At 42.2% G+C, this 17820-nt stretch overlaps 1 protein-coding gene across 1 annotated transcript; it reads left to right on the forward strand.

The window, feature by feature from the left end:
- The first annotated feature begins 427 nt into the window (after positions 1-427).
- Positions 428-14099, forward strand: LOC140718552 (guanylin-like). The gene is made up of 3 exons (XM_073032510.1): positions 428-541; positions 4248-4434; positions 10698-14099. Exons 1-3 carry the CDS (start codon positions 470-472, stop codon positions 10790-10792), a joined length of 354 nt encoding a protein of 117 aa, XP_072888611.1. The 5' UTR covers positions 428-469; the 3' UTR covers positions 10793-14099.
- The last annotated feature ends 3721 nt before the right edge of the window (positions 14100-17820 follow it).

The raw sequence follows: 17820 nt of genomic DNA on the forward strand, positions 1-17820 counted from the left end.
GACTAACTAAAATCTATGTAGACAACATCCATAGCACTATCAACAATCTTCCAACCACTTTCAAGGCTTCCTGCAATCAAAGTATCTCAAAAAATAAGTATCTCAAGTTATAAATGAAGGAAACTTAATTGAAGGATCCTTAGATGGTGTTGTTACTGGATTCTTGTAGCAGTGTTACTTATTCACTCTATAGTCTCCGAGTATGATGTTATTCATGGAAGTTCACTCCCCTTTTGGAAAATCTACCTTGTTATCCATTAACTGCAGGGAGAGAAAACAGTTTGTCTGAGAGCAATAACATTTTATGTGTGGGTGTTATTGAGTAAGGGTTGTACTGCGATGTATTGTGTTTACTCCAATTATCTTCTATCAGGTGATTAACAACCATAAAATTAGGCTTTAAAAATCTGCCTTTTCATGACCAGACTTTTGCAAAGAACTTCAGCCAGAGCTCAGATCAAAATTCAACATGAAAATTCTTTTTGCTTTTGTTTTAGTTGCCAGTTCCTTGCCATCTATTTTGACAAAAGTTATAGTTCAGGTAAGTTCATGAAGTTCGTAACAGGATTGTCAAGCAATTAACATATCTAATTACAATTATTCACAATTAAAATAAATCAAGTTAATTGCATTACTTAGAACAATGAATAAAATGTTATTTTTGAGCATTGCGAAGTAAAGCATGATGAGGATGGAGGAGAGTGGGGCAGAGAGAGCAGAGGAGAATGATGCTGATAATGTATATTAATGGTATTCATATGACAGACCTGTTCTCAGTAGTTTCTGATTTTTTTGTGATGTAGCTAAATCAGAGTTACTGGTGCATTTGTGTGTGTGACAGGTGATGGCACAGTGCTGAGGGGTGAGTTTTAATCTTGGTACATAGAGTTACTGATGTAAAATGGGCCATTTTCATGGAGGGTGAAGCAGGCCTGGGGACTGAGTTGCCAAACCTGCTTCTTTTCCTGATGGATCCTGTCAACTTCCCCGCTTGCTGCACTTAGATGCAGGGCTGCTGCAGCTCCAGTGACAACAAAGCCACATTTTTTCAGTTTACTCGTCAGCTTTCCTTCATCAACGCACAGCCCGGAAACAGGCTGATCGGAAGATGCTGGATTGCAAAATGTTTGCTTCGGTTGTTCGCGTGCTTGTTAGTGAAGCCCTTTGGGTACCCGAGGATGTGATAGATGGGTCAGCAAAGTAAGAAATTCTTCCAGTGCACTCCACTGATTTTACTGGGACATTGAAAATGAGATATTGCACCAATCGCGTTAAACCCCGCTCTGTGGACTCTGTCTATACTTCTTGCTGCTACACCACAAGGACAGCTTCTATCCCTCTGTTTTCAGACTCTTGAATAAACCACTTGCACAATATTATCTTGCACTTTATTTACCTGCACTGCATTTTTCAGTGACTTTTACACTTTATTCTGCATTGTTATTGTTTTACCTTATTCTAGCTTAATGTACTGTGTAATGGTTTCATCTGTACAAACAATGCAAAACAAGCTTTTCACTGTATCTTGGTATAATACTAAACCAATAACAAAATCAACAGCAATACCGATACCCCAGTGAAAACACATCCACAATACTGTGCACAGGTCAGGTCTACCTCACTAAGAAACAATATACTTGCAATGAGGTCGTGGAATGAAGCTTCACAAGATTATTTCCTGAGATAGCAGAGCTATTCATTATGAAGTAAGTTTGCTAGTTGGAGATGTAGTTTCTTGAGATTAGAACAAGGCTAGGTGATTTCAATGAAAGGTACAACATCATTCAGTTACTTGACAGGGGAGATGTAGATTGATGTTTACCCTCGCTAGATTGTCTAAAATCAAGAGAAAATCCTCAAAATAAAAGCAAGGAGAAGCAGAACTGTTGTCACCCAGAGGATATTCAATACTTGCCACACAATACCAAAGTCGGAAGCTTCTGAAAGTCCAAAGTCAATGAAAATACCTAAGATGGAAGCCAATAATGTTTTGGATGTTAAGGGAATCAAGAGGTGCAATCATTTGTGGAGAACGGTGCAGAGGTAAGGAAGGCAGCATGATCATATTGAACAGTGGGGCAAGCACGAGCACTCGAGTTATAAGAAAGTGAGCATATTTTGAGAGATGAGGTACAATCACAGGGGTACATTTCCAGTTTAGGGACACTGCAAACCACATCAATATGGAATTACTTATCTGAGGGTAAGTGCGTCTTTACTTTTTAACTATAAGGTAGAAATATGATTAATTACTTGTTTGAAATTTACCAACTTTCTTTTCATACTGAGCTGGAATCCAAACATGGCTTGAGATTGCAAGGGGCAGTCCCAGTGAAAGGCACTGGCTTAAAACACATTAAGTGAATGAACAGCAGAGTTGCTGACATCCACCAGCACAAATACACCAGACGTGAATGTTCTCTCATTCTTCTACATTTACAGCATCTCTCCCAGTTTAAAATAGGGTTCCCCGTACTAACCCAAACATTTCACAAGTCAGAAATACAGCCATCCCACATGGAAGAAGGTACCACGAGCTCTGGAGTCACACCAAAACCAGGAGAATATAATTAAACTAAAAGGGCGCAGAATGGGTTCATGGGAATATTGATGGGATTGGAGATCTTGACTTATAAGGAGAGATTGGATAGGTTAGGACCGTTTTGCTGGAGTGAAAGAGGCTGATGGTTGATATAAAATTATGAGGAGAATCGATAATGTATTTAGCCAGGTGGTAGGAGCATCTAAAGCAACATGTCAAAGGTTTAAGGTGAGAGTAAGAAAGAGTGAACTGGATCTTAGTGGAAAGTATTTCACACAAACAGTAGTTAGTACCTAGAATGAGCTGCCTGAGGTGGTGGAGGCAGGGAGAGTAACAACATTGAGGATGCATCTGGACAGGTACCTGAATGAACAAAGTGCAGAGGGATATGGAGTTAATGTGAAATGGTGGTCAGCAGGGACATGGACGTGGAGAGCCTGTTTCTAAGCTGCGCTCCATGATGAGAGGAGGAGCAATGCAAGTACAATTTCCAGTAGATGCTGGAAATAGGAAATAAGGCCACAATAGGCTGAAGCAATTTGTTTCAATTTGGAAAGTGAGGGAGGTAGATAGCGTGGATGTGGAGAGGATATTTCCTATGGTGTGGGTATCCAGAACTAGACAGCACAGCCTCAAAATTGAAGGGCCACCTTTTAGAACAGAAGTAAGGAGGAATTTTTTTAGCCAAAGAGTGGTGAATCCGTGGAAAGCTCTGCCACAGACTGCTGTGGAGGCCAGGTCCTCTTTGGGCATGGCATCAAGGGATATGGTGAGGGGGCAAGTGTATGGGGTTGAATGGGATCTGGGACCAGCCATAATAAAATCTTGCAGCGGGCTTGATGGGCCTAATTCTGCTCCTGTGTCTTATGGTCTTATTTCAGATTGATGATGTTTTTATTCTGCACTGATGCTGCATGTCCTGAGAATTTCCAACAGTTTCTGTTTTCAGTTAAGTTGAGAGCGAACTGAGCTGCCCAGCCTTGTGTGGCCGTTGCACAACACAGCCAGGGTGTGGTTGCAGTCACAGTCAGCGAGTGCAAACACTGGCTCTGCACAGTGTGGGAGCATTAAATCCCTTTACAGGCAGTGAAAGTGCTCTGGGGATTCAGCAAGTGTTTGTGCAAACAAACTCAAGAAAATAATCCCAACTGATATTTCCAGCTTTCTGTAACAAGAGTACTGACTTTTGCTGATGTCACCTTTTAGATGTAAAGTTAAACCGAGAGTTCAGCACCTTCTTAGTTGGAGATAGAACAAGCAACTAAGGATGAACATCCTACAGCCTCACCTGGTGCTGTTTACTAATGCCTAAAACATTGGACACTAATTGAATAGTGTCCAATACAATTTATTAGTGATTATCTGCACACTTAATTGAATAGTTCAAACTCACTGTGCAAAAATTAACTGCTGCACTTCCAACACTGAGCATAGAACCTAGAACAATACAGCACAGTGCAGAGCCCTTGAGCCACTCTAAGATCTAGCTAACCCTTCCTTCCCAAGTAGTCTTCTATTTCTCTTTCATCCATGTGCAAGCCATCTGCCTCCTGACTCAACCATAAATTGGCTCACTGGCTGGAAAGAATTCTGTGAAAGTGGAGGTTGTGTGTGGAGCTATCGAAATACGGGTCACTTCTGTCTTTTCAGCTACAGCTTCACGTCTGACTTTTGGATAAACTAACCTTTTTTCTGCTTCTGCAAGGATGGAGACTACACGTTCCCTCTGGAGGATGTGAAGCAGCTGTGGGCATTGATGGACACTCAGGCTAAAGATAACCCAGCTGTTGCCAGCTCTGCCTCAACCGGCCTCTGCCATTCCTCTGAGCTACCAAAGACATTTCAATCAGTTTGCACCTCGAAAGATGCTGATCAGGTTTTCCTCAGACTGGGTGAGTTTTCAGGAGCATGGTCATTGACTTGAAACTTTAGAGTTTATAGATCCAACGTGACATACAACAGGCCCTTCCAGCCCAATGAGACCACACTGCCCAATTACACTCACATTACATTAAACTTGGATGACATTTTAAGAGCAGCTTCTTCTCCTCTGCTGTCAGATTTCTGAACAGTCCAGGAACCCATGAACACCAAACTGCTATTCCTCTTTCGCACTATTTATTTGTTTGTTTATTATAGCTTATAATGATTTTTTATGCTTTGCACTGTACTGCTGCCACAAAACAACAAACTTCATGAAATATGTCAGAGATAATAAAACTGCTTCTGATTTTGATTCTGCAAAAGCAGAAAATGCTGGAGATACTCAGCAAGTCAGACAGCATAAGTAGGAGGAGAAAAGTTAACATTTCAAGCTGATGAATCTTCATTAGAGCTGAGAAGGGCAGGAAGTAAGGTGATTTTAAATTGTAGAAAGGGTATTTCTGTTTTTAATTCAAAGGGGCAGTTTTGATTTTTAAAGGTAACTAAGGATGTTGATATGAGCCAAGTCCCAATGGCTGTATAAGAAAGGGATGGCTGAGAGTGATAAGGACTTGTGGAAGAGTGAGTATTGTTACGAACCCCGTAACTGGGTGTCTTACCAGCAAAGATAGAAGTGTCCTTTGGAGTCTGGTGATACTATTTTCAACAGTATTTATTAGTAAAAATACACAAAAATAATATCAATGTAAATATACAGATAATATATGTCATCAATACTAAACCGAAAAGTGCGGGTATAATAATAATCAATAAGAAACAAGCTCTACCGTTGTCTAGGGGATAATGAATTGTCAGATGGAAATATAAAGTTCAGTTCAGTTCATGCAGGCTGCGGTAGTTGTTGGTCGCTGTGTTGCAATTGTTGGAGAGAGAGAGAGAGAGAGAGAGAGAAAGAACAGTGACAGCTATTGACTTGCCAACTTTCCTTTACGATCTTGATCCATCGATGCGTTGTTGTTGTGGCCATTCACTTATGACCCCTCCGTCTTTTAGCTAGACCGTTCTTCCGTGGAGGACTCATCACCCAGGCAAGGGTGGACACACACACAAGCCCCCACCGGTCTCGTAGCGTTTCTCCTGGTGCGTCTGAGGGGTGTTCCCCAGACCTCACTTTTATCCCCACTCATGGGGTCTCAGGTGTCAATCAGGTTGAGATGATGTAACCCATCAAACCAGCCCACTCTGGTTGCCCCCTGAGGGGTTTCAATAAATAGAACAGTACCAAGTACACAAACCTTCTCCAAAAGACAATAGCAGTAATCAAAGGTTCTGTTCTCTTTTGTTAGCTGGAGACATTCCACCTTAGCTGTGCCTCTCTCTCATTAATTTGTATGAGCTTGTTATCAATAACAACTGCCCTGGCAGCTCCTGTGTCTCTCTCCCTTCCTTGATAACAGCATCGGAATAGTAGCGATTTGCGATTCTCCAAAGGGGGGGGCATTGGCGATTCTGTACCCTTCTGCCCATCAGAGTTGTTCATCATTCATAACACCCCCATCCTTCTAAGAATTTTCACCAAAAAGGAAAATTAACTAATACCGAGTCTTACAGAATTTCAGAATCTAACACAATACAAAAGAGTTTTTTCACTACAGATTAATACAGATATACATTCAACTTAGCATCTAAACCATTAGCGATTACATTGTCACTTCCTTTAATATCTTAATATCTTAATAAATTCCTGTAGCATCAGACTCCAATTTAATAACCACCTATTTTTATTCCTTTTCTTCAGCAAAACAAAACTAGTTGTGATCTTAGCTTAAGTGTATATTACAAAATGTGAACCAATACATGTGTGATTATTCTGTAGTACATTACAAAAGTTTATGCAAATACTAATCTTTATTTCACTTTTAAACTTAACAGTCAATCTTCAATGGTGTTGTCTTTATTATTTACATGCTTTGTCGAAATCCCTCAAAACCAGATCCTGTTATTTAAAGTGGCATTTTGTCAACCTTCACCTCTTTTCCATTTAACTCTCACGTGGTTAGCTTGCTCACCAGTGTGGAATAGGCTTTCGCATACTCCTCTCATAGGAGTTATTTTATCAACAACGTTTTCCAAACTTAGCCCATCTTCTGAACTTCCATACAATTCTTTATTTTTAAGCAAGTCATTAGTTTTATCTTCAGGACCCTTCCTTCTATTAGTTTTCAGTTTAATATCTGCAAGGTGTTTACCTTTAAATTCCAGAACAAACTGTAATTGATTCACAGGCACCTCGTTAACAAACCATTGTTCCTTCAGCCTGGTTACTGCTTCTGAAACCAATCCAGACTTTAAATTTTCTTCATTCAATTTAGGAACTACACTTTTCCCTTCTACTTCCATAATAATATTCACATCACCAGCCTTCTCCTCACTAACTTTTAACACACCTTCTAACACAAACAACTGGGAATTCTCACTTCCCACTGGTACCAAGGTTAACCCTTTCTTCACTGAACCAAGTCCATCTGACCCAAAAGGACTGCATTCCTTTTCAACCAAATCAGATACCTCAGACTTTTCCTGAGTTTCATTACTAGGTTCAGTACCATGTGCATCCACATCTTGAACACACTCAAACGGGACATCTGCCTCTTCCAGGCTTTCAATACCCGTCCCCTTTTCAAATTCTAAGTTCCCCTGATCCTCCCAGTTACTCTCTGGGCAACTCCCTTCCGGAGTAAACTCAACCCTGCAGGTTAAAACAACCTCATCTACTAACCCAGCAGACTCCTTCAAGGTAATGGCATCCTTTTCATCTAGGACTGCCCTTATTTCATTATCGGGAACACATTTAAAATTTTCAACTTCTTCAAACAGTTCTGTCAAGCCAGACAGATCATCCATGTCCAACCCTGGACCTTCTAACTGCCTCATCTGTTTCTCATCTTTACTCCGTGCCTCTATACATTCCCTCCTGGCTAAGGGTAGGTCTACCTCCTCTCCTTTACTCTCTTTCACCTCCCTATTCTCCGTTTTACCATCCCCTAACCCCTCCTGGTACAGGGTCAGTAAAAACGTCTCAACCAGATCGACACTGGACTGATTTAAACTGGTCTCTTTCTCAGCCGCCTTTCTTGACATGCTGCGAGTGGTCGCGCATGCGCGATAGATCTTGGAATCTAGGGGCGGGTCCTCAGCACTTACAGGCTGGCTCGTCAGCTTCATTGCTGACCACACCTCACCACCTGCTAAATCGTTACCAAGAAGGACGTCCACGCCGTCTCTCGGTAATTCTGACCGTACCCCCATTTCAACTGGTCCAGATACCAGATCACAATTTATTCTGATCCCATGCAAAGGTACAGCTTCTGTCCCTTTTCCTATGCCTCTCAAAACTACCTCTCCAGTCTCAGGACCAAAATCTAGTACCGTACTGAGAATCAATGACTGCTCGGCTCCAGTATCTCTCCAGATCCGCACTGGAACTGGGGTTTCTCCCTCTTTCACAGACATGGTCCCTTCTGAAATAAATTTCTCACACCCCTCTCATACTTTATCTACCTGGGGCTTTCTCGTTGATTTGCTGATCAACACAATACACCCTGTAGGGACTGCTGCGTTCCCTTTTCCTGTCTCCTTCCTCGGAGCAAAGCACTTAGATGCAATATGACCAACCTTTCCACAATTAAAACAGGTCAAGCCAGGACCTCTCCTGCCAGCCTGCCTTTCTTCCTCCTTACTTTTACCACTAGCTCCCGGCTTAATTTCTACCTCAGCCAGCGGTCTTTCTCTACCGTTCCTATGGTCTTTCTGGTAACTCTTATTCAAGGAAAACTTTGTCTTGTGGGTTAGGGCATATTCATCTGTGAACCTGGCAAATTCTGATATAGACTTATTCGGCTTCTCATTCAAATACATCCAGATATCATCCGAAACACAACCTTTAAATTCCTCAATCAGAATTAACTCCCTGAAACGATCGAAATCCTCCTCCACCCTTTCTGCCGCACACCAGCGATCCAAGAGCACACCCTTCTCATAGGCAAACTCTGCATACGTCTGATTCCACACTTTCTTTAAATCTCTGAACTTCTGTCTATATGCCTCAGGTACCAACTCGTAGATTCAAAGGATAGCCTGTTTTACTTCCTCATAATTCTCAGACTCCTCCACAGACAACGCCGCATATGCCCGTTGTGCCTTCCCTTTTAACACACTTTGTAACAACGCCACCCACTGATCTCTGGGCCACTTCTGATTCACTGCCACCTTTTCAAAATGCAAGAAATAACTATCAACATCTGTCTCCTCAAACGAAGGTTCTAACCTAAACTCCCTACTAACATTAAACCTCTCCTCTCGGTCTGCCCCTTGGACCCTTCTCTCTTGCTTTAACTTCTCCATGTCCAGCTCATGCTGCCTCTGTTTCTCCTTCTCCTTTTCTGCTCTTTCCTTCTCCCTTTCCTCTGCTTCCAGCTGTTGTAACCTACGTTCATGCTCCCTCTGCTTTTCAGCTCTTTCCTTCTCCCTTTCAGCTGCTTCCAGCTGTTTTAACCTAAGCTCATGCTCCTTCTGTTTTTCTTTCTCCTGTACCTGGAGCTCATACTCCCTTTTCCTCTGTTCCGTGTCCAGCCTCAATTTTTCCAACTCTAACTGAGCCGTCCCAATAGCTGGTACCTTTTCAGGGATATTTTCCAATACCTCAGCTGAAAACACATTCTTCTCAATATAATACTGAGTTATGGCCCTCTGCATCTCCCACTTTTTCATTGACCACTTCACCTCTGCGAGATTTAATCCTTTCGCAATATTTACTAAGTCCGTCTTTGTGGCCTCCTCTAGCGCCTTCAAAGTTGGGTTTTGTGTAAATTCGTCTACGTCCATCTTTGCTGGTTTCCTGTCTGGTTACCCACACAACCAGATCAAAGTCTGGACTTAAAAGCCTGATTCACTGGCCCTCCAATTTGGTATCAAATCCCAGACGAGCCCCCAAGTTGTTACAAACCCCGTAACTGGGTGTCTTACCAGCAAAGATAAAAGTGTCCTTTGGAGTCTGGTGATACTATTTTCAACAGTATTTATTAGTAAAAATACACAAAAATAATATCAATGTAAATATACAGATAATATATGTCATCAATACTAAACTGAAAAGTGCGGGTATAATAATAATCAATAAGAAACAAGCTCTATCGTTGTCTAGGGGATAATGAATTGTCAGATGGAAATATAAAGTTCAGTTCAGTTCATGCAGGCTGTGGTAGTTGTTGGTCGCTGTGTTGCAATTGTTGGAGAGAGAGAGAGAGAGAGAGAGAGAGAGAGAGAACAGTAACAGCTATTGACTTGCCAACTTTCCTTTACAATCCTGATCCGTTGATGCGTTGTTGTTGTGGTCATTCATGTATGACCCCTCCATCCTTTAGCTAGACCGTTCTTCCATGGAGGACTCATCACTCAGGCAAGGGTGAACACACACACAAGCCCCCACCGGTCTCGTAGCGTTTCTCCTGGTGCGTCTGAGGGGTGTTCCCCAGACCTCACTTTTATCCCCACTCATGGGGTCTCAGGTGTCAATCAGGTTGAGATGATGTAACCCATCAAACCAGCCCACTCTGGTTGCCCCCTGAGGGGTTTCAATAAATAGAACAGTACCAAGTACACAAACCTTCTCCAAAAGACAATAGCAGTAATCAAAGGTTCTGTTCTCTTTTGTTAGCTGGAGACATTCCACCTTAGCTGTGCCTCTCTCTCATTAATTTGTATGAGCTTGTTATCAATAACAACTGCCCTGGCAGCTCCTGTGTCTCTCTCCCTTCCTTGATAACAGCATCGGAATAGTAGCGATTTGCGATTCTCCAAAGGGGGGGCATTGGCGATTCTGTACCCTTCTGCCCATCAGAGTTGTTCATCATTCGTAACAGTATGATTAGAAAGGGAAGATTGTGGACAAGAAGGGAGTACTGAGGAATCAAGAGACTGGTGACTAAACCATGAAAATGTGCAAGAGAGGGAGAATGCTTTGGCAATCCAAAGAAATGAGGTTTATAAAGGAAATAATTTAAACTCATTTAAAATACCCAGACTGAATTACTCAGTTGTTGTACTGATTTGTTTTTCCATGAGGGAACTTGAACTCATGAATGTTATCATCGACCATAGTTTGATTGTTCCATACATCTGTGTATCGATAACAGTCCAGTTAAAATTCTGTACCCTGGAAGGTGCTACTTGTCAGAAAGTGACAGTTTATTTCCTTCTTTTTCTCTTACAGGGAGACTAGCACAACAAGCTGACAGTTGTGAAATCTGTTCACAACCTGCCTGCAGTGGCTGTGAAATTGGAGGGATCAAGCAACTGGGGGGATAAAGCTGCAGAAAAGAAGGAATCCATCGCTTGATTTTGAGGACCATTTGATTAGTAATCTAACCCAGATAGTCTTCTGCTAATATTTCTGGACTCTGACATTCAGATCCACTTGGACCTATTTCTGCCACTGACATTGTGACCACATTTCCGTTTCACATCAAAATACAATTTAAAATCAACTAAATTCCTGTTCTTCTGTTTACATACCTTTGAATTCTATTTGATAGCTTGCTGCTTTATGCCAATAAAATCAGGAGGTACTACAGCACAGCGATAGGCCCTTCAGCCCATCTAGTTTATGGTGACCTGATATTCTTCCTAGTCCCAGCCATGTACCCATCCAAGGTTCTCTTAAATATTACAATTGAAACTGCATTTACCACTTCTGCAGGCAGTTTATTCCACACTCACACCACCCCCGAGTGAAAAAGTTTTCCCCTCAGGTTCCCCTTAGATATTTCACTTTTTGCCCTCAACTTTTAGCCTCTAATTTTAGTCTCACCCAACAATGTTGAAAAACCAAACTTTCTAAACTCCAAGGAAAGCCCAGAATTACAAAATGAATTATCATGTTCATTAACACACTATTCAGTAAAATACTTCCCAAAAGGCTGCACCTTAAAGCAAAGGTCTCTGTGATTTGGGGGTAATGCACTAAGATGGAGAAGTGAAGACAGAAGTGATGGAAGAGCTCACACTGGCAACAACATTGTCAAAAGAGAAACTAATCCTTGTATCGGGTCAGGGATGCTCCCTCAGAACTGGGCAAGTGTGGAAGGGTTTCAGTTTTCCAAAGCAGAACTGGCGGGGGATGTATTTGTCAACCTTCCACTCTCCCATCAGTTATGAGGAAGGCTCCCCGATTCCAAATATTGGCTCCTCCCCCTACAGGTGCTGCCAGACCGACTGAGTTGTTCCAGCATTTGCTTTTGTTTCAGGTCTCAGCATCTGACCTTAAACTGACTTTTGAGGGTGGAGAAATTATTGGACAATGTTCTGCTCAGGCTGCCTGATTGGCACCACCAGCATGAACGAGGGTCTTCAGCTCTGCACAGCACACACAGAGGGTCTCAGTAGGCAGAGAGGTGATGATACAAGAGCCAGGGTCAGCATAGTGGCATGGACAAATATTGGTATTGGTTTTTGATTGGTACATGTACCAAGATACAGTGAAAAGCTTGTCTTGCATTCTGTTTATACAGATCAGATCATTACACAGTGCATTGAGCTAGAATAAGGTAAAACAATCAAGGTCTGTAGAGGTAATAAAATCATTTAAGATAACAGCCATGTTTGTTAGGGATCTCACATTTAGAAGATCAGGCTAAAGCCAAATGAATTCTCGGTTATCTGAACTGAATCCCCCAGCCATGACAGTTCCAGCATACCAAGGCTTCATGAGGAGGTGATGTGTTGCCATGGTGCTCAAAAAGCATTTTGAGTGCTATCTACTACCTGTCAGCAATTTGTCAAGTGTCAATGTATATGTTTAAAATTCATGGTTCGGATCCTGTCCTCTGCAGTATCATCTATCACCCTCCTAAATCCAACGCCTGCTTTCTCCAGGAATTGTTATCCTCTGTTATATAGGATTGTCATCACTAGTGATTTCAATATTCATATTAAAGATCTCTCAAATGCAAACTCTGTGGAAGCTGAATTCATGAGCTTACTAGACAGCCTAGACATTAGCCAGCATGTCACTGAGCCCACCCATCGACTTGGAAAGGCACTTGAATTAGTAATGACAAAAGGATTAAAGATTATTAACGTCTCTAATTAATACCACTATCTCTGAAAATGCTTGTCACTTTTTGATGCCTCCCTGCCTGTAACCAAGACCAGAAAGAAATTACAGTTAAAAATGATTTCTTGATGCTGTAACACGACTTAAATTCTCTGAGCCTGCTAGTTTATCTGATCCATGTGACCTAGCCTGCTCAGTAAATGAAATAGTTCATTCTTTCAGCAATAACTTTCAGCAATTTTAAACACAGTGGCCCCTCAATCACCTTCAGAACTGGATTGGCCTCTCTGGCAGTGCCTTAAACGAGTTTTGTTCAAATGTCTTAGAGAGAAAATGTTTTGCCTGTCCTGATGACTAATTTTCTGGGAGATACAATGAACCTTTTGCCATTGCTCAGGTGTCTTGGTCCCCTGCTCTTCTCCTAATACGTGCTCCTGTTAGGGGACATCCTTAGAGAGCATAAACTTGATTTGCACAGTTATGCAGACGACACACAATTGCATATCTCGGTTGAGCCTGATGATGATAACATCCTACACTTCTCTCCCCTTTCTCGATCTCTCGGTCTCCATCTCTGGAGACAGACTGTCCACTGACATCTTCTATAAACCCACTGACTCATAACTACCTCGACTATACCTCTTCCCACCCTGCCAAATGCAAAAATGCTATTCCCTATTCCCAGTTCCTCCATCTCTGCCGCATATGCTCCCAGGATGAGGCTTTCCATTCCAGGACATCTTAAATGTCCTCTTTCTTTAAAGATCATGATTTCCCTTCTGCTGTCATCAGTGATGCCCTCACCCGCATCTCCTCCATTTCCCGCACTTCGGCCCTCACCCCGTCCTTCCATCACCACAACAGGGACCGTGTTCCCCTTGTCCTCACCTATCACCCCACCAGCCTCCGGATCCAGCATATTATTCTCCTCAACTTCCGCCAACTTTAACAGGACCCCACCACTAAGCACATCTTTCCCTCTCTACCCCTCTCTGCTTTTCGCAGGGATCGTTCCCTCTGCGACTCCCTGGTCCACACGTCCCTCCCCACAGATCTCTCACCTCGCACTTATCCCTGCAAGCATAATTGCTACACCTGTCCCTACACCTCCTCTCTTACCACCACTCAGGGCCCCAAACAGTCTTTCCAGGTGAGGCAACACTTCACTTGTGATTCTGTTGGGGTCATCTATTGCATCCGGTGCTCCCGGTGCAACCTCCTCTACATCGGTGTGACCCGACGCAGATTGGGGGACCGCTTCGTCGAGCACCTCTGCTCCATCCGCCACAACAGACAGGATCTCCCACTTCAACTCTGCTTCACATTCCCATTTGCATATGTCCATACATGGCCTCCTCTACTGCTATGATGAGGCCAAACTCAGGTTGGAGGAGCAACACCTCATATATCGTCTGGGTAGCCTCCAGCCGCTTGGTATGAACATCGAATTCTCCAACTTTTGGTAATTCCCTCCCTCTCCCTTCCTCCATCCCACTTTCACTCTGCCTCCTCCTCCAGCTGCCTGTCACCTCTCTCATGATTCTGCCTTCTTCAACTACACAGTGCTTTCCCCTTACATTCCTTCTTCACCTTTCCTGCCTATCTCCTCCCTGCTTCCCCTCCCACCCACCCCTTGATCTTTCCTCTTACTGGTTTTTCACCTGGCACCTACCAGCCTTCTCCTTCCCACCCTCCCCCCACTTTCTTTATAGGGCCCCTGTCCCCTCCCTCTTCAGTCCTGATGAAGGGTTTTGGCCCGAAGCGTTGACTGTTCATTTCCACGGATGCTGTCTGACCTGCTGGGTTCCTCCAGCTTGTTGTACGTGTTGCTTTGACCACAGCATCTGCAGTGCATTTTGTGTTGATGAAAACACCCTGTCTTCTTTGACTTCTCGTCTGGCTGCACTAAACCAATCGATGAGCAAGAATCAAATTAAATAAAATTTAAATTGTTTTGGTTAGTCCCAGAGTGAAAAGAGATAAACTTCTTGATAAACTTGGGAAAATGGTTGCCCTTGTAAAATCAGAAGTAACGAGCCTGGATGTTATCCTTGATTCAGATTTGAATTTTAACACCACATAAAGACAGTGACCAGAGTAGCATTTCCACATTGAAGAAATATTGTAAAGGTACATCTATTCCTGTCCGTAATGATGCTGAAAAACTAATTCACACCTTTGTATCAAATAGACTAGATTACTGCAATGCAGTTTTTTATTGGCCTTCCAAAGCAATCTTTTGACAAACTTCAACTCATTCAGAATACCACTGCCATATTAGCTACACTGCATTAGCTTCCTGTATTTTTTAGAATTGATGTTAAAGTTTTCTTACTTGTTTTTAAAACTATTAATGGTCTGGGATCAGAAACATCACAGAATTATTTTTGTTTTATAATCCTGTTCGAACTGTCAGATCTTCTTAAGTTTAAACAATCTCCCTCAAAAGATAATTGGCAGGTCATCTTTTTTGAACTATGCTCCTAAACTGTGGAATTCAGTACCTAAAACTATAATGGATGTAGACTCCGTTTACGCTTTTAAACACCAACTCCATGCTCATTTATTTAGAAACATAGAAAACCTACAGCACAGTACAGGCCCTTTGGCCCACAAAGTTGTGCTGAACATGTCCCTACCTTAGAAATTACTAGGGTTACCCATAGCCCTCTTTTTTTCTAGGATCCATGTACCTATCCAAAAGTCTCTTAAAAACCCTACTGTATCCGCCTCCACCACCGTTGCTGGCAGCCCATTCCACCCACTCACCACTTAACCTTGCTTTTAGCTGACATCTTTTTGTCTTTTATTTCTGTTGTTATTTTTATTCATTTTTATTTTCATATTTGTACTATATCCCATTGTAAAGCACTTTTAACTACATCACGTGTATGAAAAGTGCATGATAAATAAAGTTATTGTTTTTATTATTATTTTGTATCTTCTGCCCAATGAGGGAGGGGAGAAGATAGAAACCATGGGATTCTTCAAGCAAAGGAGCTCAGATACTGAGGATGATCAACACTGTAACTTGGGCTGACTTGGGGAGACACTTGGAGGCAATCCTACTACAGGGAGGAAGACGTTTGAGGCCTGAATGGCCGGCTCGGATTGGGAAGACAACCAGAGTACAATTCTCACTGCAGAGTCTACACCTTAATTCTCTTTTCTGACTATGTTTGTAAGCAAGCTTTCATCTGTTCTATTTGTTAATCATTTTAATAAAGGTTATCAAACACACCAGCTTGTCATTGTCAAATAGGGGTGTACCATCTGAGACTTGTCCAGTGGGGTATAGATCAACTAAAAGTTGGAGTAAACAGTGGCAATGGACTCTAATGCAGAGATGAGTGAGGTAATGAGGTTTGGGAAGTCTATCACTGACAGTAAACGGTGGGTCCTAAGGAATGTTGAAGTACAGAGGGGCGCAAGTCCATAGCTCACTGCACGTTGTGACAGAGGTCAATAGGGTAGTGAGGAAACATTTAGAACATGGGGCATTGAGTTGGGACATCATGTTGTAGTGTACAGAATATTGGTTAGAGCACATTTGGAGTATGGTGTATTGTTCTGGTCATCATTCTAGAGGGATGTGTTAGCACAGCGTGCAGAACTGTATATTGCCTGGAATGGAGGGCTGTACTTATGAGGAGAAATTGTATAGGCTGGCTTTGTTCTCCCTGAAATGTAGGAGGTTGAGAAGTGAGCTTACGGAGGTTCATAAAAACATGAGGGTCATCAATTGTAGACAGACTTTGTCCCATGGCTAGGGCTTTTAAAACACAGATTTAAGATGAGTGGAGAGAAACTTGAAAAGGAAGTATGAAGGGTAAGATTTTCACACAGAGAGTGGAGATCAGGTGCCAGAAGAAATGTAATATCAGATATACTTCTAAGGTTGAAAGTAATTTGTACAGATACATACAAGGGGTGATTGATAAGTTTGTGGCCTAAGATAGAAGGAGTCAATTTTAGAAAACCTAGCACATTTATTTTTCAACATGGTCCCCTCCTACATTTACACACTTAGCCCAGCGGTTGTGGAGCTTATGGATCTTGGACCTCCAGAAAGTGTCCACAGCATGGGTGTTTGATAAGTTCATGGCCTAAGGTTGAAGGAGATGAGTTATACAACTCTCATTACATGCACATGCAGGTCAACTCTTGGAGTGATTACTCAGAAAGTTTGAAGTTCATAACTCACCTCCTTCTACCTTAGGCCACAAACTTATCAATCACCCCCCCCCCACCCCCGTAGGTAGGAAAGGTGAAGAGACATAAGGGCCTAACATGGGTGAATGGGATTCACGTATTATGGTTGGCACATTCTCTTTCTTGTGGCACTCCAGAGGCCGTGGAAAGTGTTGGCTAGCCAGCATTCAATACATACAAAGAGTCAAAATCTTTCTCCCAGTGGAGACGTTCCTGCAGGTAGTCTCCATGTAATGTTGTAGATACATTTTAGATTAAGCATTCTTTGTTTAAAGAATTAATTACGGGTTATATGTAAAATTATGTGACTGGCATACAATATGTCATCATGCCACCATGTCACAAGTCCACACCTTGCTAAGAAACAAAACTAGACACAAGTTATCCCCAGCTCTCCCATGTTTTCTTTCGATTAGTTTTATGTTCTGGAACTACAAAACAGTCTGTTACTGCCACAAACTACAGTCAAACTTCATAGGACATAAAAACCTACAGAAAGCAAACAAAAGAATCATTAGGAAAGAAGAGATGAAATATAAAAACAAGCTAGCAAACAATGTCAAAGTGGATAGTAAAAGAGAGATGAGAGTGGATATAGGATCGCTAGAAAATGAGGCAGAGAAATAATAACGGGGACAAGGTGATGGAAGATGAACTAATTGAGTATTTTTCACTATGGAAGATAATAGCAGTGTGCCAGATGTTGAAGGGTGTGAGAGAAGAGAAATGGGTGCAGTTACTATTACAAGGGTGAAGGTGCTCAAAAAGCTGAACCTAAAAGTACGTAAGTCACCTGGACCAGATGAACTGCACCATAGAGATCTGAAAGAGATAGTGGTAGAGATTGTGCAGGCATTAGTAATGATCTTTCAAAAATCATTGAACTCTGGCATGGTTTTGGAGGAGTGGAAAATTGCAAATGTCACTTCACTCTTTAAGAAAGGAGGAAGGCAGCAGAAAGGAAATTATAGACCAGTTAGCCTGACCTCAGCAGTTGGGTAGATGTTGAAATCAATTGTTAAGGATAAGGAGACACAAGCCAAGATAGGACAAGTCAGCATGGTTTCCT

The sequence above is a fragment of the Hemitrygon akajei genome, chromosome 29 (genome assembly GCF_048418815.1).
Source record: "Hemitrygon akajei chromosome 29, sHemAka1.3, whole genome shotgun sequence".
NCBI classification, from domain to species: Eukaryota; Metazoa; Chordata; class Chondrichthyes; order Myliobatiformes; family Dasyatidae; genus Hemitrygon; species Hemitrygon akajei.

Coding starts and splice junctions, on each gene's coding strand:
- LOC140718552 (XM_073032510.1), top strand. CDS start 470: ATGAAAATTCTTTTTGCTTTTGTTTTAGTTGCCAGTTCCTTGCCATCT. Junction 542..4,247: donor TGACAAAAGTTATAGTTCAG/GTAAGTTCATGA, acceptor TGCTTCTGCAAG/GATGGAGACTACACGTTCCC. Junction 4,435..10,697: donor TCAGGTTTTCCTCAGACTGG/GTGAGTTTTCAG, acceptor TTTCTCTTACAG/GGAGACTAGCACAACAAGCT.